The sequence below is a fragment of the Aulostomus chinensis genome, chromosome 15 (genome assembly GCF_037954235.1).
Source record: "Aulostomus chinensis isolate RoL2024-O1b breed Wild chromosome 15, RoL_Achi_v1.0, whole genome shotgun sequence".
NCBI classification, from domain to species: domain Eukaryota; kingdom Metazoa; phylum Chordata; class Actinopteri; order Syngnathiformes; family Aulostomidae; genus Aulostomus; species Aulostomus chinensis.
In genome coordinates, this window is record NC_141334.1 from 26,230,430 (window position 1) to 26,250,715 (window position 20,286).

General features: G+C 46.6%; 1 protein-coding gene across 2 annotated transcripts; it reads right to left on the reverse strand.

Annotated features, from left to right (window-relative positions):
• Nucleotides 1-10,422: 10,422 nt before the first annotated feature.
• On the reverse strand, nucleotides 10,423-20,286 carry LOC147249294 (pannexin-3-like). 2 transcript variants are annotated; one of them, XM_086226299.1, is made up of 6 exons: nucleotides 18,132-18,157; nucleotides 17,727-17,922; nucleotides 13,552-13,694; nucleotides 12,781-12,995; nucleotides 11,642-12,393; nucleotides 10,423-11,175 (listed from the first exon to the last, which is right to left on the reverse strand). In XM_086226299.1, exons 2-6 carry the CDS (start codon nucleotides 17,908-17,910, stop codon nucleotides 11,117-11,119), a joined length of 1,353 nt encoding a protein of 450 aa, XP_086082425.1. In that variant the 5' UTR covers nucleotides 17,911-17,922; nucleotides 18,132-18,157; the 3' UTR covers nucleotides 10,423-11,116. The 2 variants fall into 2 exon arrangements, with proteins under 2 accessions (XP_086082425.1, XP_086082424.1); XM_086226298.1 differs by lacking the exons at nucleotides 10,423-11,175; nucleotides 18,132-18,157 and adding an exon at nucleotides 19,987-20,286 and having other exon boundaries at nucleotides 11,454-12,393.

The window sequence follows — 20,286 nt, forward strand, 5'->3', positions numbered from 1 at the left end:
GAAATTAATGACTACCAAGCCGGGTTCTCGCATAGTGATGTCATGGCCCTGTACTGTTGGCTGCTGTCAGTGTCTGCATGATTACATCAACAACCTTCTTGTTCATGTCCATAGTGCACACAAAAACATGGCCTTTTTCCACATTCACACTCATGAATTGAGGGTGAAATGTGTGCAGTTCCATGCCAACTTCCTGGCTAGCATAGTACATAATACTGCTTTAGGTGCACTGGCGACCCCTGGAGGCGGTACTGGGAAACAATCAGTCCTACAGTGATTTACACATCAGAGACACAACAACGAAGCACTTAATTAGATATGTGGATAAGTGTGTGGACACAAAACACCACCAAAAACAACAGCTTGTGCCTGACGGGGGTACGAACACGTCGTCAGCAGTTATTAATTAACTGATTTATTTACAGGCCCGTGACAATGACACGCTTATCTGACGAGGCAGCACCAGACCTGCAGTGTAGGACGGGACTGTCCACTTGTCAGCAGGTGTAAATTTACAGTGAGTGTACACACGCACACACACACACACTGATGTAAAGTCACCATCTAAGGTTGAATTGCTATGTTAATAGAAACTATTTTCATTCAATCTACATGCAAATAGTACGTGATACATAAATGCATGTCATCCGGTGCTGCTGAGTCGACGGTGACGCCGCTTTCCTTCCAGTCTCAGCAGCATTTCAACCTCTCGTTTGGTAACGTTTCTGTGTTTGGACTAACTTCCCATTCGCCTTTCCCCCGTTTGGGGATGGAGCGGTGGTGCACATGCAGGGCCTGTTTATGCTGATTTACATCTCAGGGTGTGTGGTGGCGTGTGGTACTCGTGCATGTGTGCTCAATTTCGTGTTGGCTCAAGTGTGCAAAGGCAATGCGCTTGGATTGTTCGCACACGAGCTCTCAAACATTTACATTTTTTGTGTGGTCGCTGTTTTTCCCGATGTGATCATACGCCATGTTTTCTTTGTTCATGAGGCCCCTGATGCGATGGTTGGTGCCCACGTGCCTCGGGTCGCCTAACTGAGTACTGTTTGTTCCAGGCCCAGTGCAGCCCAGTGCAGCCGGTGTGGAGGGAATCCCCGGTGAGTCACTGATGCCGTCACTCTCCTCCCCTGCACGTGTCTTAGCCTCCCTTTCACCAAGCCTGCTGCCAGCATTTCAGTTTCTGTTTGTTGGACTGCATCGTCCAGCTCCTGCTCACTTTAGTTGTTGTACCTCTGAATTCCCTCATCCTCCGTTCGCCTAAACTGGCTGAACGCGAGAGATTTACCTTCAACAGCTCCATCAGTCTGTCTTCATCTCTGACGTAGACAGTAGCTGGGGCTTCTCTCCAGCTACTGTCTGAGCTCTGTTGTGGGTGATCCGCGTGCTCGGTGCGGTTCATGGCCAGCCTGGCACTTCCTGTAAGGCCTGTTCAGTTTACTGGGGGACATTTCCATCCCTTGATGTTGACTCCCATGAATTCAGTCCCCACCGACGTGTCGCGAGGTGCTCTTCAGAGACATTTGCATAGCAATTGAACAGAACATTTCTTACGTCTTAAAAAACACACTAAAACAAAATAACTGCCGTGTAGTGACGTAGCATTGGGCAGGTTACATCTGGGGGCGTGGCTGGGGTGAGACAGGTGAGGGTTGCAAAGCCTACAGGCCCCTTCTGTGCCAAGTCGAACAAAATCCTGAGCTTTCACATGGATTTTCAAGAAAAATGGATGAATGACTGTAAATGTGTGATGTGTCGCTCCATCAGTAACTGACTTTTCATTGTTTTCAGAATGTCTACAGTCATCAAGTCAGTGTCATTTCTTACTCACACAAACTGTCATGTAAGATTAATGCATCCACCACTATTCATTTCTTACAAACTTTGACTCTGTGTGGTATTAATTATTATTTATGATGTTGTTGAAATAGTCGCCATTAATCCAGAGATGTTCAGACAGTTTTGCTATGAAATACAAAGCTATTCTACGCTTCTGTAACTTGGTTGTTTTCATTTCCTTTAAACATTTTCATATCAAAGACATTAACTGGGTCATAAATGATGAAATCACCTGAACCAAAGTGTGACAGCATATTTTATAAACCCAAAGTTTTTCAACCAGGGAGCAGAGGGCAGATATGTCATTGAGGTGTCCCTAACAACGGTCTGTGACACAAGTAGGAGTGTTAGTGATGCTTGCCTCTGTCAGGGAGGTGATGGTGTCAGAAGTCAGTGTGAAGTTAACAATGACATAAATCACTTATGTTGTTAGTCCTGCCTTTAACGCCATCGCACCGTCCTGTGCCTCAGAGCTTCCTGTCCGTGACGGAAGCTGTCATCAACCAATAGAACGGAAAAGGCAGCCAGGATGTGATTGTGTCTGGCGTTGGGGAAATCCCAACCATCAGAGGATGGGAAAATTATAAAAACACAAGATGAAAGTTTTTAGCTCTCGTTGTGTTTCACTCTCTCGCACATGCCTGCCCTTTTTTCTGTTGTTGAATTTGTGCACGGCGACTATAAAAGTGCATGTGGCATTTAACTTCTGTGTGTGTGATATGAAATAATTTTCTTGTGCGTCTCTCTCTTCACCCGCTCGACATACAAATGTAATTCCATATGAAACACGCAGCGTTTGCAGTGTGCAGGTGGAGTCCACAGCAAAGCTGGGGCCTCATGAGCTGAGACCTGGGTGGGGGCTGTTAAATCAGGAAAACAGACCGAGAACACACACAAACATCTGATGTTCGAAACCGTGAGTGTAGATGAATCCAAGCACATTTCCTTCGTACATCCAAATCCACTTGATACTGAATGCTCTTCCCTGAGGACCCACCACCCTCGCTTCCCTGAGCTTCATATAGGATAGACAGACCCAACAGGTACCACCAGGCCCCCCTAACAACGTATACATCCTCTCTGAGTTCAAATAAAGCACCGTGCAGTGTTAACAAACTGACACTCTCACAACCTGTCAGGCTGAAACCAGGTCAAATTAACTAAAATACTCAACGTGCAAGGCAAGCTCACCTTGCAGTGCTTGAACCTGTCACCATGGCAATGGTGGAAAATGTGTTTGTTAAGTTTGACAAAAGTACTCACAGTGACATTAAAGCCTGATTTTCTGTTAACAGACCAAACCCTTAAAAGAAAAAAGAGTAATGCAATAGTTACTTTCCCTGGTAACTAGTTACTTTCATAGTAGAGTAACTCAGTTACCAACTCAGTTACTTTTTGGGAGAAGTAACTAGTTTCTATAACTATTACTTTTTTAAAGTAACATGCTCAACACTGTGTACGATCTTATCCTTCGCAGCAGGTCTGGTACTGCCTCAGATCAGCAAATGCAGGTGAAGTGGACCAGGTGCAGGTGAAGTGGACCAGGTGCAGGTAAGGTGGACCAGGTGCAGGTGAAGTGGACCAGGTGCAGGTGATTGAACCAGGTGCAGGTGAAGTGGACCAGGTGCAGGTAAAGTTGACCAGGTGCAGGTAAGGTGGACCAGGTGCAGGTGAAGTGGACCAGGTGCAGGTAAGGTGGACCAGGTGCAGGTGAAGTGGACCAGGTGCAGGTAAGGTGACCAGGTGTGTGAGGCAGGTTTGTGATTAGGCCGAGGGCAGGTGGACCAGCTGGTCTCTGGTCTCTGTGCCTACCTGCAGGTGACTAAAGAAACAATTAGCAGCTATGATTTGACAAAAGGAGAGTTTGCTTCACCAGATGGTGACTTCATGAGCAGCGTTCATTCAGAGTGGAGTTCACTTCTGTTTGCACATGAAAGCACTCGTTTGGATTGAGGAAACTTTAAAGTTTATTCCTGAACATTTTCACGACATGTTTACAAACAACATCTTCATGTGTTTGATCCTCCCACCCCTCCTGCCACCCCCACCCTCCCACGCCTCCTAGAACCCCCCCACCCCTCCTACCACCCCCCCCCATATATTCCCTACACTGATGTGATCGCTCATGAATGTGAAGTTCACATGAAGCTCTTTTCCATCAAATCTCCCAAGAATGAATATACATATGCATGTAGGTTCAGCCCTGGGCGATGTTTATATTAGAGAATATATGTGCTGCTTCCACACACACACACACACACACACACACACACCTGCTCCCTCCCACTAGATACTACTAGACATCCAAACTAATTGAATTTGCAGCTACAAGGAAGAGGTCAAACTGCTTCCAACTGCTCTACTTATGCAAATGAGTGTGGGCCTTTGAAAATCGTCTGTCATCCGTCTAAACAGATCCGATGTGTTCTGCTTGTGAGGAGCTGCTTAATGATGCACTTCCTCCAGGATGAGCAGCAGCGCCAGCGCCTCAACTGTGGGCAGATTTGTTAGCTGTCTGCACCGTCTCCCTCAAATGTTTCAAACTCTTGACACAACATGTAACATGAAAACAGATCATAGTATGTTGAGGGAGGACACACATACGCGCGCACACACACACACACACACACACACACACACACACACAGAAAGCAGACAGCAGTCAGAGCATGAGCACGACTGTGGCGAGTTGATGAAAAAGGACAAAATCGTCATTACAAAATTGCCTTCATGAGAAAAAATCACAGAGCAAAAATCAAACCACCTGATCAAAAAGCACGTGAAGCAAACTGATCTTCCAAACCTGCTTCAGGCTCACAGAGAGCTAAGAGTGGATTGATACACGTTATGAACACACCAATGAGAGCTGGTAGTCCCCTGGCCACCAGAGAGGCCAGGACCCTCCACCATGATGTTCCACGATGGCGTCTCAGTCTCACCTAGGAACTTATTCATCAGTGGTCAAAGAGGGGCTGCAAAGGAGGTTTGACTTGAGGTTACAATCATACAAATTGTGGTTTGTCCCCAGTAATTACATGAGAATCCGTGTGAAACATGCAAATGGTATTCAAACTAGGTGTCTGGGTTTTCATAGGTCCCCCTTTGCTGAGGACAGCACTTCCATCCAGACGCTTGGAGGTTTGTCTTAGTTCACTCATCGTTCCATACCTCTAGAACCTCAGGAAAAGGTGGTCCCCGCAAGAGCTGGTCACAAATTGATCCTGATCCTGATAGAAACCAGTGTGTGTGCTTGTGTGTGTGTGTGTGTGTGTGTGTGTGTGTGTGTGTGTGTGCGTGCGTGCCTGCGTGTGTGTGTGTGTGTGTGTGTGTGTATGCGTGTGTGTGTGTGCGTGCGTGTGTGTTTGTGTGTGTATATGCGTGTGCGTGTGTGTGTGCGTGCATGTGTGTGTGCGTGTGTGCGGGCTGCAGCAGTGTTGGATCAACATGGAGCTCATCTTCAGGAGCACACAGGCACATTTCATATTCATACAATAAAGTCACAGGCATAAGAGCAATGAATCCCTGGCGTGTGGATGGTGCTTGAATCACACGCTCACAAAGATGTGATTGTAGCAAGCATCATGAGCAAGAAACAAAAATGCCAGATTTTGTTCCACCTCAATCGTACTGATTGAGCTACAGCGTTGGTTCCAGGAAGAACCGCTAAATCCTCCACAGTTGCCCTCTTACTCCTCTTTGCTCCTGCTTTGGCTCTCCCATGTTTAAGCACAAGAAAGAACCAAAAGTCACGTGATGAACAAATTCCTGTGAGGGAACTGCAGTGGTCGTTCTGTGAAAGTATTCATGTGTTCAGTAAGTTACTCCCCAAGTTCCACAAAAGAACTCCAAAAGACTTACACCATGAACCACTCACGAAGTAGTGGGAACTGACACTGTTACTTCAGTGAAAGTACACAGGAGGTAACGAGGAGTTCCTCTATGAATTCAGTGGATTTACTTGATAAGTGACGGCCAGTTACACTGTAAAACCCAGGCTGTACTATTACGTGTTAGCAGTGATCCAGTATCAGTAACCATCTGTAGGATTTATGCCATTTTGGACAAATAAATCTTTCTTGATTCCAATTTTCAGAATGTCCATGTCCAAGAAATTCCCCTCCAGTTAAAAGGAAGTGGTGAACATGCAGGGTTTGAACGTCTATGCCTTTTTAAACTGCTGTTTGTGAGGGATCAACGGAGAACGACAGCATCACCGGGAGACATGAATCGTTCCGTGCAGCTTATGTGTTCGCGTTTGAAATGTGATGTTTTCTCATGCAGCTCATTGTTGGCAGATGCAGCGTAAATGACTCAGCGAAATAAAGAATCTGGAATGACACGGAAGCGCTCGCCCCACTTCCTGTGGAGGTGGAGTCGAGACGACTTCCACGTGTCCAGCCGTCAGGCGACTCTAGAGGTGACAGTGCTGACTGAAATGCACCGTCAGACCTCCTCTGCCGTCTTGTCCCACATCCCCCTGCTGACAGCTGGACTTGACATTGACACCTGAGGTGTGTGGGGGGGGGGGGGGTCACGTCACACGCAGGTCCCACTTCCTCTGCTGGTCTTTTAGAGGTGGGTGGGTTTCTGCAGCATTGTCACATGAATATGCTGTACACATACACACAACACGATGCCCGACCTCCTCCAATACGTCTGTGAATCCCCTCCTTCCAGCAATGACACACACTGACTGATTCATGCTGTGTGTGTGGGTGACAGCAAACATACATGACTAAATCCTGACTTGAGAACTTTGAAGAGATTGTGTCTTTGAAACACTCGTTGCTGACGTGGCTAAATGGAACGAGGATGTTGACGTTATTTGTCTGCTGCTCTTTCCAAAGCACATCCATCCATCCATCTATCCATCCATCGTCATCTTCCGCTTATTCCTGTTAAGGGTCGCGGGGGGTGGAGCCTATCCCAGCAGCCTTCCCCCTGGACAGGTCCCCAGTCCATGGCAGGGCCAACACATAGAGACAGACAACCATTGGCTCTCCCAGCCACGCCTACGGTCAATTTAGAGTCTGGATTAACCTGGTCCCTCTTGATGTCTTTGGACTGTGGAGGAAGCTGGAGTACCAGAGAGAACCCAGCAGGAACAGGGAGAACATGGAGACTCACCCAGAAAGACCCCGTGCTGCAGCCTGGGCTCCACCCACAACCTTCTTGCTGTGAGGCAACAGCCCTAACCACTGCACCACCGTGCCGCCCTCTAAAGCACATCAACAGGTGTATTTGATCCTGCTGAAGCAACTCTTGTTTGCTACACAGTTTATTTGGGCCAAGGACGGGTGGAGATGCCAGTGTGAAGATCCTGCTGGCTTCTGTTGAGGAAACCCATGGTGATGCTAATGGGTCTGCTTCTCTGGACATTCAGTCAATTGAACAGGCTGGCAGACCTGCTGCTGAGGTCATCACTCAGTGACGACTGAGGGTGCGACTGATTGCAATGATTATTGAGTGCTCAACTGTTGTGGGGAGATGCTGTGTGCACAGCACACTCACACCAACCCACCAACACTATGATGTCCATCCATCCATTTTCTGATGCCAGAGTACCGGAGAGAACCCAGCAGGCACAGGGAGAACATGGAGACTCACCCAGAAAGACCCCGTGCTGCAGCCACAAGGAGTCCTTGAAACATGGGTCTGTGGCTCATCACACTCCCAGACGAGTCTCCTCCAAAATACTCTCGGACCATAACTGAGGTGGGGGGGGGGGGGGTGTATCAATATGAGAGGGGTCACGGAGGACTTGAGGCGATTCCGTTATTATGTTTTCAGGCCAACTTTCTCTAATTAGCCATGAGTCAAACTGGGGTCTGGAACGCTGTGGAGCAGCAGATGCTGGAGGTATTAAAGATGTTGCCAACACCTATAAGAGGCAGAAGAAACGGAAGGAGGGAAATCTTCTTTAGCATCACAGTTTCTTTGATATGGGTTTTGATGTATTGACTCATCTGTCTCATTCACAGCTATGGAATTATGGAAAAATGCAAACCAACTCTCAACCTCAACAAATTTTAAAACCTTTTCCGGACTGGTAAAATGCTGGACGTCCACACCACCAACCTGCACAATTACATGAGACATTTTGCATTTCTTAGCCTTTTTTACTCTCTTGAAAATAAATTCTCCCACTATCTTTCTTAGGTTCCTCTCTGACATCAGTTGACATCAAATCTGCGGTCTCTCTCTCGACCTGCCTATGAGACGACAGGTGGAAGACAGCAAAACCTGGTGCATGACATCTCTCCTTTTATCCCCCATTCAATAAAGCTATACTTCACCATTAAATGCTTCTCAAATGACTGCAGCATCTTCACAATGCCTGTATCTGTGGGTCTCTCTCCAGCGTAGCAATCACTTCTAATTTAGAGAACCACCTGAACAAGCAGGTGAGCAACAACTGATCGATCATGCCTTGAACTGCAGGTCAGCTCATCTGTGCTCAACGATTTACAATCAGCCTCTGTTTTGCATGCTGTCATCACTTTAAATACCTCCATAACCTGATCTGAAGACATCCAGCCGTGACATCTTTACACCCCGTAGTGGAAAAAAGGCCTTATTTTCTTCTTCTCTAAAACAAAAGCTCTCCTGAATCCAAATTAGCTGGCAGTGCAGTCAATCTCCAAAGGACCCAACCTTCCCCACAGCCTTCCCTTCATAACAGCCTCCAACTCGCACATCATTTCCATGCACCTAACCAAAGCAGAGGAGCCAGGTTCTAGAAATGACACTCCTTTACACCGGTTATAGAAATGATGCAGAAAACAGTGGCTCCACTTGTGGTGCAGGTTTCATTGAAAATGCCGCAGCTGTCAGAGCAGTCTGGCCGGCTGTAGCACCAGCACGACTCAATGATGCCCTCAAGTGGCCTGAGCTGTGTAGTTGCAGTTGATGCAACCACACTGTCAGAGGCAGCAGGCGCTGAGGGATTCTTTCACCATCACAAGACACATTTATTAGGTTTCTATTCTTCTTGCACTTACCTGCCATTAAGTGACTTTTTAGCACGTATCAGTCCCCTTGTAGATGTATTTATGTTTTATTGTCATTGTTCCAATTGTATCACAATCACTATCAGGGTGCCAGTACAGGGCGGCCCGGTGGAGCAGTGGTCCTCACTGTGGCCCCCCAGCAAGAAGGTTGTGGGTGGAGCCCCGGCTGCAGCACGGGGTCTTTCTGGGTGAGTCTCCATGTTCTCCCTGTTCCTGCTGGGTTCTCTCTGGTACTCCAGCTTCCTCCACAGTCCAAAGACATCAAGAGGGACCAGGTTAATCCAGACTCTAAATTGACCGTAGGCGTGGCTGGGAGAGCCAATGGTTGTCTGTCTCTATGTGTTGGCCCTGCCATGGACTGGTGACCTGTCCAGGGGGAAGGCTGCTGGGATAGGCTCCACCCCCACCACCCTCAACAGGAGAAGAGGTAGAAAATGGAGGGATGGATGGTACCAATATCTCAATACTGAGATTTCCTGAATGTTTCTTGATCAAAGTGGCTCACAACCGAAGAGTTAGTTTTGGTCTTGCCGTAATCTCAGGAATCTCCTACTCAAACATTTGCAGTTGTGCAGTAATTAGAGGCCATCTGCTTTGTTCCAGATGGATTAATGAGGTTGGGGAGTGACAGACACAACTTTGGATGGAAAGAAATGTTTCTCTAAGAATTAGACGAGAAAATGCAGCACATGCATCCTGCGGTCTTCTTGTTTCAGTCAATTAAGTCAAACAAATTAAGTCAATTTAGCAATGAAATTTTGCAGCACCGCTATTATTCGAAAGTGGACCTCTCAACTGTGCTCCTCCTGCGCCCCCCAGACCAATAATAGCCACTGGGCAACTTGCTTTTCTTTGTATCCCTGAGTGCATCAATATGATTGCATGGTTAACTCGGTGGATAATTCAATGTCACTACAGCAGGGCAGCAATGCGGTTTCATCTGGGCAGCAGTCACACATGACACAAGAACATCTCACATCTATTTAGCCTTTTCATTCAGCTGGATGGGGGAAGCAGACGTATAATTAGCATCCGGCTACACCTCCCTTCGCATGGTGTGGTCGCTCCGAGCACATAATGGATGCCTTTTGTTTCCCACCTCCTGGAAAATCAACGCTTGAACATTAAGCAGATCAAATCTTGTTCAGCTTGCTGCTGTGTCAGAACGCTGCACACTGCTTTTTCCCTCATCCTCCTGCCTCCATTTTAAAGAACCAAGAGTCCACGTTTGAGGGCCGGCTTCATGTCACGGCACATCCGGCAACAACAACGGCTGCAACGTCAACAAGTGTTAGAAAATTCCATGTTTCAGGTATTAGTTTTCACCTTGGTGAGAATATGTTTCATCTATTCAGTGTGCACAGGCATGTGCTACGATAGAAGCAGCAAAAACAGCTGTCCAGATGTTTCATTGGAATCTCTGATGTGTTGGTCGGTGGTTTGTAAAATACAGAAAGTTCTTATACAATGCAAAATCCCAGGATACTACATTTTAAAACATATGAGAGCACCAATAATTTAACAGAAGTCATTTATTAAGCATTATATAATACATACATTAATACATCTTCATAATTCACAGAAAGGTAAAATCACAAGGTGAACATTTTTGTGTTGGTAAAGTTGACAACAATAGAAAGAAGCAAAAGAAAAGAAAGCCACTATGAGATACTGTACAATGCTTTCCTCCAAAGTACTGACGCTGTCGTCCATTGTTCGCACCGGCGGCTTTACGTGGAGTTGCCTTGACCTCCGTGTGCGATCAAAGTAGATCTGCACTCAGATTTTGGAAAACCTGATTGAAGCAAAGATGCTCTTGACTTTAGGACGTTATTACTTGCAGTAATGCATCTTTTCTTTTTGTCTTTTCTTTCTTTTCCTTCCATTTGATGCACATTAAGAGAAATACTTTTTTCCTATTTTCTTACTGTCATATTTTCAGAACTCAGATTTGTAATATTTGCTTATTCATTCTCGTCTCTCTGCTGTGTTTACGTACTGACCATGCATGAGACGCTGGCCTGCCTTGTGCTTTGGGTTATTGACTCAGAGTCTAATTTGAGAAACCAAACCGAAGACAGAATCCACTGATATTTCCTTCCAGAAAAACTTGCCCTGCAATTTAAAGAGAGGTTTTTTTTGTCTTCAGACAGAGGAAACCCTTGACTGGCATCCAGAGTCTTTGTGAGTAAAGTACTCTTACAAATCTAGTGAGGGCAGTGTCCACCACCCCCACCGCTATCACACTGATTCAGTCCATAGGAGGCCTAGTAATGACTAAATGGTGCAGACTCCTTCAACTCATGGTACCCCTGGTGGTTTGGCTCTGCGAAGAGACGGAAAGGGCGGTTAGGGCTCGGAATGATCACAGATCCCTCTCTTCTATATTTAGCCAGTGTCTTTAGAGGATGCTTGGAAATACAGGTGGTTCAGTTTGGTAAGAAGAACAAATGTATACAGTTATCAACAGTACAGAAGAGAAATTTAACCTAACACTGGTGTCTGGGTTCACTGCCCGTGGCCACAAATGTTTCTCATTGACTTGCTACCTTTCCCTGTCTTGGATAGAACCTGGTTCCTTCATCAGAGGGAGAGTGTGGCAGCTTTGCATTTTAAATCACTTTTGATTGCACTCATCATGTAGGGAAGGTGCCATACGCAAAAAGGCTGATTGCTCGCTTGCATCTGTTGGTCTGAACTTCACTTTATGATTTTCTGTACATCCCAAATGATGTAGGTGAAAATAGCCGCTAGCATGATGCGTTTGAGCGTGTAGATTAGTGTTACGGTACCAAAGCTCATATCGTCCTCCACCACTGGCCTCTGTTCGTTGCAGTTCACCACTCTCCCGTGAGCTGCTCCCAGAATAGTCATGATATCCACAAGGTCAAGCTTTCCTTCCTCCTTGGCCTCCTCCACCCCCTCTGCCAGCTCCCTCGCAGCCTCCTCCCGCTCCTCCATCTCCTCCTCACTAAGCATCGCGTTCAAGCCGTGTCCTGCAGTGCTGTTGCCAACCTGCGGTGGTGGCAGTGAGCACAAGGCCCGTACTTTCCCATAGGACTTCAGGTGCGCTACGTTGGCCCGCAGGAAGAGCAGGAGCACATTGAGGTCATTCAGGGGGCACCCCAGCTGGCGGCGGTTGATAAGATCCAGGGCTGGGAGGACGTCGTATACGGAGATGAAAGTGGTGTCCCAAACAAAGAGCCGGATGAGGCTGAAGAGGACGATGGGTGCCAACAGGACATAGATGGCACCATTGGCCACACTTATCACCTGGAAGACCAGCTGGCCAATCATTTTGCACTGGACCAGCTCTGGAACCCAGTTCTGATCACGCAGAATGCCTGTGCGGACAAAGCAGCTAAACTCATCCTGTAGGAAGGCAGAAAGGTGGAAGTAGGCGAGATAAAGGCAGGCGGCTGTCATGAAGGTCAAGAGGAGGAAGCCTCGCAGGAACAGCATGCTAACGAGGAAGTAGGAGCTTTGCTTGCACCGCATGTATCTCTCCAGCAGAGGGTACTCAAAGTATCGCTTCTTCTTGGCCCTGCATGTGGACATGGAGAAGGAAGTCAGTGGCCTGGTCGTACATGTTCACTCACTCTCCCAACACAACCGACATCTGCGCTCAACAACAAAGAGCTGCGCACCACTCAGTCTCTGCTGAGGCAACACAACATTTCCTCTTCGGGTTCAAACCGATGGAAACTGATGATGGCTTCGGCACCTTTCCATCAACATTCCTCAGCCATTGTTGCTCCAGTGACCACACATACTTTCAAGCAATAATGCAAAACCTGCATAACAGGTCTGGTAAGAACATAAACACAATGAGGAAACTCTTTTTCATATTCATGCATGAGCGTTTCATTTGAATCCAGCATAATCAGTGATGAATATTCAGGAGACAAGCCGACAGGCACCGGTTTCTCACCTCTGCAGCTCAGCCTGAAAAGTAAGTGGGTTCTTGGTGTTCTGGCGCATATCAAGGATGCTCTGGGCCATGCGAATCGAACGGTTGTAAGACTTGTCGAGTTCATCGATTATGAAGAGCAGGTCTGAGCCCAGTGTGGGTATGACAAGCTGGCGCCAGATCAGAGCTGGGAGATACATCAGCACGGCCATGACCAGGAGAGAGTAAGGGAACATCTGGAAGGACAGCGAGAAGAGAAGAGTGAAGAGATGTAAGACAGGAAAAACTAAACCGAGCAGGTAGCGGGAGGATGTTCTCTCCCTACGACTGCCTCACGTCTTACCGCTGCATGTGTGTAGGACACGCAACAGGCCTCATGTCACGATCAGACACGCAGGCTTTACTGCCAGTGTAGTGAAACGTCCGCATCCAGAGGTGAGTCAGCCCGGTGGATGGCTCGATTGCGACTTTCCAAATTTTATTTGTAAAAGCATTATATATACACTTGGTTGACAAGATTGTGGAAGCTCCGCAGCAGTGGCTCGGAGTGTCTGCTTTTCACAGTAGCACCATAAACACATCCTGGACAGTAGTTTGCCTTGCTTGTTTACACTGTCTCAACCAAAGCCAGCATCAAGCTACCGAGACACCCAGTGGCGTGACGAAGCAGCAGCCCTGGAACTGGGCCGTCAGTACCAAGAGAACTTGGTCCAAATATCTGGCAAATGGTTTTAGCAACGTAACAGCCACTCTGCTACTTAACCAGGCTCTTAAAATCATTTTGGAACTTACTTTGTGTACCCAGAGTGAGCGCTCCTCGAAGTTCCCGTTGCTGTCAAACTCGTGATGCATGAGAGAGTCCCAGCAGTATGTGTCCACGTAGCTGGCCTGCTTGATGGTGAAATTGCTGGGAGGGAAACAGCTGATCTGTGGGCCTGAGGAATACACAAATGTTGATGTACAACATTATCTGCTAATGTGGGGAATTGGTTCTGCAGTCTCCTTTGATCTTGCTTTATCAATTTGCCTCGAAGCAACACACAGAGACTCAAAAATACACACACACACGGTGCTCGGGACCGTACAGCTGAGCTTCGACTGCCCTTTTCCTTTCATTGCAACAGGATTTCTCAGGAGAAATCATACATTTCTAAATGCCAATCTGGCATTTAGAAACTGTGGCTGACTCTTTTCCAAAATAGTGCTCGCCCACCTTATATTTAGTTCACCTTGATACACGCACATATAATCTAACCAACGGCTCCACACCCATCTGACATTTGAGCGCTCCACCCTTTTAAACAGAGAGCTGGGACACAGCGAGGGCGTTCCCGGCTCCATGAGAACCTCACAAGAGAAGACTGGCTCTTTATCTTTCCACGCAGCCTCCACATCTGCTCTGCTCTCGCTCAGTAGAAACAGTCAGGATACCAATTTACTGCCAGTACATCTAATTACAGACAACCACTACATGGTCCAATTACACCACAGGCGTGCATGTATGGAGCTGACTTATTGATAGTGACACCTCAAATATAATTATGGTAGCTGGGAAAAATGTTCATGTATATTTACAGAAGGAAGAAAGTACTACGGTAAGTATTTCAGACTGAACTCATACTAAACATCTGTTGTGTTTAAAGGTCCACTAAAGACATGTTGACATAGGAAACCATGTTGGATATGTTTGTCACTCTCAGAAACCTCCATCAGCGTATTCAGACTCCACAGTTCGGAGTACGTGACTCAGTTTAATTGCAAACACAATCTCACTATCATGTGCATTTCCTCGTTTTTGCTCCACGTCACACATCTCATTGGTGCCTTGTATTCTTTACTCCTTTATTTCAATATTTCTGTCATAGTCCAGACAGTTCCTCGCCTGCAGAGCTCATTGCACATCTTTCTATTGATACCTCAGCCAAGAAGGTTCTGTTCGCCTGTTTGTTGGGTTTTCATCCTCCTTGTCTGTCGGCTCCAGGACTTTTTTGAGTGGTTGTTTGTTTTTTGTTTAATTGGTGGAGAGACATTACAAGCTGGTCAAGATGCAGCTCTTCGTGGTATCTTAAAGGCTCTAAATGTTTTCTTTACGACCAAATACAACCAGGCATTAACGTCCCAGAATAAAAAGACAGAGGGTGGAGGGCTGGGATAGGGAAGGGGTTTCTATTCAAGTTTCCAGAGTGGATTTATTTATGATGGAGGTATGGATTTGGACTCGTAGAAGGAGTGCGTTATATTCCAGTATGTGTCTAAAGGTCCCAATGTTATCCAAACCAAATGGATCAAGCTGTGACAGTGACGTGAGTGATGTTGCTGGACTTTCGTGATGCTCAGTGCGATTAATCCAGGGTTTAACGCCATGTAGCCTCCAGCACATCTCACGATGCCTGTCTGCTCTCAGATGAGCACAGAGAACTTCCCTCCTTCAGCAGATGAGAGTGGAGACAGCCCACTGGTGTCAGACGAGGGCCCACATCATTCTGTGCAGTGGGACTCAGACATCACCTGACAATAAGATCAGGATACTCTCTGCACTTCCCCTGCAGCAGAATGGTGCCAGCAACAGCGGCCAAGAGAAAATGCTTCCAGTTGTGACATTGTTGGTGAAATGTTTCCCAACGCCATGATGACAGGACCCACACAATCGTGGTGACATTTGCTTCGGTTGGACCGCTGCAGTTCTAACCCTAACTGACACCTCTGTATGCTTTCATGCAGCTTACTGTGGAAATCTGTTTTTCCAGTTTGCTTGTGAGTCCACGAGTGGGCACATGACAAGTCCCCCTCATATCAAAACCGACAGCACATACCTTCTCATGAAATCTTGTTAAATACTCCCCTCCTCAGTTCCCCCACCCCTGTGAGCAATTTGGCAAAGCTGTTTCCTCCACTGCTCCTATCTCCTACTCCCACTCCCCAATTAACACTGGCAGTTCCTCCTCATATTTGTGCCTCCTACAAGAATTCTTGGCCCAGAGTCCAAGCAAACCAAGTAAACCAGACTCCAGACAGCAGTGCAATCAAGCACTCACAGCCTGGCACAGACAGAAGGCCGCCAAGATCCATCAGTTGAGCTGAGCACGCCGGCACCACGTCATGTTCCGCACCCCCTTCTGGTTAATCAACATATCCTCTCATTTGACTCAAATAGAGGGGAGTTGCCAGGGAAGAGCTTTGCCTTGTAATTACAGTGTGCCAACGTTAGTCAATGCAACGCTCAATCAAGCCCCCATGGCAATTAGCATCAGGAGCATCAGGCTGATTGCAGACCAGCTCCAGGGAGATGGCGTTTAGTGAAAAGTCAAGGAAATCAGTCTCGTCGTGAACCGACTGTCAGTCATAGTCTCGATTGTCATTTGTGCTTCCGTACATTTGGTGACAGGACAGGTTGTTACATGTGATGTTTCTTGTGTCTGATGTAGAACAGTTCAGAAAAGACGCTGAGCAGTGGACGAGCTGTGGAGCAGACCTGGAGCCCCGTCAGGGTTTTCTGTTATTTTGTGTTGTCGCACCATCATAACCACTCGGGTGTCGCGTCTGTTGATGAGGAGCTCTTCAGTCACATGATAAAAAGGAACATTTTGTGCATTTGGACACCGGATCATTTGTGTTTATTAACCCCAAAGAACAGAATCCACAGGTTTTCCCTTCTGGAAAAGAGGAGGGGAACACTGCTGCTGGTGTTGTACTAATACTACTTTGTCACTACGACTATGACTACTACTTCAAGCATCCTCCTGCAAAAATGGGAGATTTTTCTATGGTTGTTTTATCTAGCAAAAGCCCTAGTTAAACTTGCCAATTTAACATGAAGTGGTTGACTGAGGACAATTCAGTCTGAGCAGTCGCCACAGAGGCTTGATAGTTAGCTAGACGCTAGTTAGCTTAGCTCTCCCCATTCACAGCAGCTAACATCCCCGACAACGTGTTACCTACACACTCGAGCCAGTGACAGCTTGGTTCACGCATGTAAAGCCTGAAACAATTCTAACAATATGCGTAGTGCAACGTAAGTGATGACTGCCATGCTAACGAGTACGGTTTGCCGTGTGAGCTGGTATGGCTTGCCATGCTAGCGGGTATAGCTGGCCATGCTAGCTGGGACAAGTGCCCATTTCCCCAAGTCATCTCCCGCTGGCTCGTGCGTCTTTGAGGTGGTCAAAAATATCAGCTGCAGTGCACAAACACCATAGTGTGAAGAACAAGCCACCGTCAGCAGGGCGTCAGCGCCACCAGGACAATCTTCATGCTCATTGGTTTAACAGTTTTAAATGAAGTCTTGCTGGAGGTTTTCAAACTTGTGCCACTTTATAAAAGAGGCAAAAGACACCATTTATAATTCATCCTGTGAATTTTGCATAACCGTGCCACCCAATGAGAACAGACACAAATTAGCATCTTTACATTGACTTAATGTATTATTGAATCCAGCAAATAATTTACTTCATGTTGAATGTGAGTCTCATTTCTTCTTTTGTTGTTAACAGGTTGTGAAATCTTGCCTCGTAGCATCATTTTTGGTTTCCTGAGTGAAAGATGAGGCTCGTGTGTGAGTGCTGAGATCAAATTAGAGCCTGCTGCCTTCACCCGCCTGCTCCTGCAGGAGGTGTTCTTCATGTGGGTCAAAGCTTCCTGGTCACCATCAATCATGTTCCAGCACACTCGCTCTTCTTTGGTATATGATAGCTATTTTTTTTGGACCTTCGTGTTAACTTTGGATTAACTACCCAGGGTCTCATGAATAATAAGTACACTTATATTAGGTATGTATAAATGCACTTAAGCGAGCGTATAATAAGCTATCCAAGGACGCCTTGTACACAATACTGCATTACAGTGACACAAACAGGCGTAGGCACTGAATAAAAAATGAGCACTCATGAATTCAGGGTATAATTAGAGGCCAAAGCAAATGGAATACTAAAGTACTAACAAGGTGTTAAAAAAGGACAGCATTTGCTCACCCAGGGAGATCTCGCGGGCGAAGGCCATGCAGACCAGCATCAGCGGGAGGCCGACGGATACAAACTTGATGACCTTGTCCAGGGGGAGCTCCAGCTCCAGGTGATTGATGCGGTTTATCCCTGAGACGTCCTGCAGCAGGGAGTCCGATAGCATGGCCTTGGCGGCCTCCTGGGCAATGGACATTTTGATGGACACCTACCCAGTGATGTGAGAAAGGTTTTTGTTGATAGCTCAAGTAAGAACTGTGCTGCCTCTGCTGTTCGTACAAATCAGACCAGACCTGTCACATGTCATGGCTACGGGTCTCTGACCTTCCTGTCAGTAACCTCTACAGGTAATAAAACAGAAACGCCTCTGATTTCCAGTGGGGCGAAAATTAAGGAACATATTATCTCCCACCTTACCTGATGTCTTCCAACTTCCTCTATTATCAGAACCTATACTCGCACAGCCAGCGTTCCAGTGAAGGCTTGCTCTGGGTTGGAAGGCTGCTTATGTATTCAGGGAGGGCCTGTCCAAATGAGAGGATGGATCGAGGCTGGACTGGGCTGAGCCGGGGCTGCCTCTAATTACAGAGGGGACATCTGGGAGCATGTGGGCGCCCAGATGGCCCTGACGACAGCAGACCTGCAGAGCTGAACACTGGGCCCTGCAGTTATATGTGTACTTGTGTGTGCGTGTGTGTGTGCGTGTGTGTGTTTCTCTGGGCGGCCCGTGCTGTGAACCACGATGGCTCTGCCCCACTTCAAACAAGTCAACCATTGCCAGTGGCTTTTTCAGGCTCTGTCATTGTGAGACTATTTTTACTGCATGAGCCTGCAGCTGCTGCTGAAGCTGCAGCCCACAACAGGGCCGGCCGGCTCCTGACCTGAACTGTGCAGGATTTCACAGCAAACGCGTACAAATCCTTCCTGATCGAGTGGATCTGACACACACAGAAGAACCTTTAAGTGTCTGCAAACATTAAGATGGATGAAACCAACGACAAACATTTTCTGACATGTGACCTCGAGCGGTCACACCCACAAACATCCCAGGAAGTGGCAAAGCTTCACAACACGGGACGTTCACAGGCGTGAATACAGAGGTGAGGATCAACATGACCTCAGAACAGATCACCACCGATCCTCAGGCTAATTAAAGGCATACATGGACATTAGCTACCCTCAGCGTAGCTGAACAGCAGACATTCGTAAATAGAAACCGAAGCTTTATCATTGCATGAATTACAACGTTGTTGATGTTGGTCGATTAATGCATATTGATATTCGCTAACGAGCGTCAGTGCTTTTTCCTCTTTAGGTTTTTTGCAACCTTTCAACTTCTTCATGGAGAAACCAGTCGGTATCTAAATGTACAGCTCCTTTATGACTCAGAGGGTTTGGTTTTTTGAAACAATGTAAATCAACAGATAACGAATCAAAACCTTCCAAATTCAACATTTGGAATTTCTTTAAATTTGAAACAAACATCCTGGATGAACTTATTTCACACGTTGAGATTCGTTCAACGTTTCAGTCTCGGTCACTGTGAGAAGAGTCATTCCCACTGGTCCAACTAGTCTCTCTGTAAAATGTTGACTTTGGGATTTCCAAGTGTTTCCCAGGTTGTGTTTTTAAACACTTAACATACTTTGAGGCATACAACATACATTTTAAAACATTGAAACTAGATTTACAGTCCTTTATATGTTCAAAATCATTCATACATTAGAGTTTATTTAACTTTTCAAGTCAGCATTACAGCTTTCACTGCAGATTCAAAAAGAAATACTTATCCTAGTTATTATTTGGACTGATTCCATGTATGCATGTGTAGCTGAAGCCAATGATGTCAAACACATGGCCCATGGGCCAAAAGTGGCCCGGCACGATGTCCCATCTGGCCCGTTGGATGACTTCAAACATGAAAGTAGCAGTCTAACATCACTTTGATCAGCATCATTCCAAGGATAACGTCATACACCTGTCCTTAAAATGGTATTGAGCTCATCAAAGCACCAGCAAAACTTCAGTGGCTTCCACTGTGGTGCGACAACACGATCCAAGCGTGCTGAAGAGGATGTAAATCCAAAAGCTAAACGTAAACGCATCTAAAAGCAGTTCTGGATTCTGACAAGCTGTTCTGCCTTATTAGAAGTAGCATGAACCATGAGGAAATGACTGTTACCTGTTAGCTGATGCGGATTACCACAGTAACTCATGTTAACCAACGTAAACTTAGCGTCCTTCTGCTGAACTGAATCATTCGCATACTCACAGACTAGGTTTTCCTGTGGAGAGGAGCTGTCCTACATTCTCTCTCTGCCTGTCTGCTGGCAAATATCTGGCTGTTTAGCTGCTAACGGCTCCACTAAGCTAACACTTAATTGCTAACTGTGTCCGTTTGCTGGTTGGTGGTGAGAAAGAAGGAAGCTCAGAGTGGATTTAGCTGAAAACAACTTCCTGCTGTGGCTGGAAATGATGCTGCCTTGCAGCCTGAGCAGTAGATGAGCTGAGCACAGGCTGCAAGGCTCCTTGCTCTTGAGTGATGGGGGTCAAAGGTCGTCATGTTGCAGGA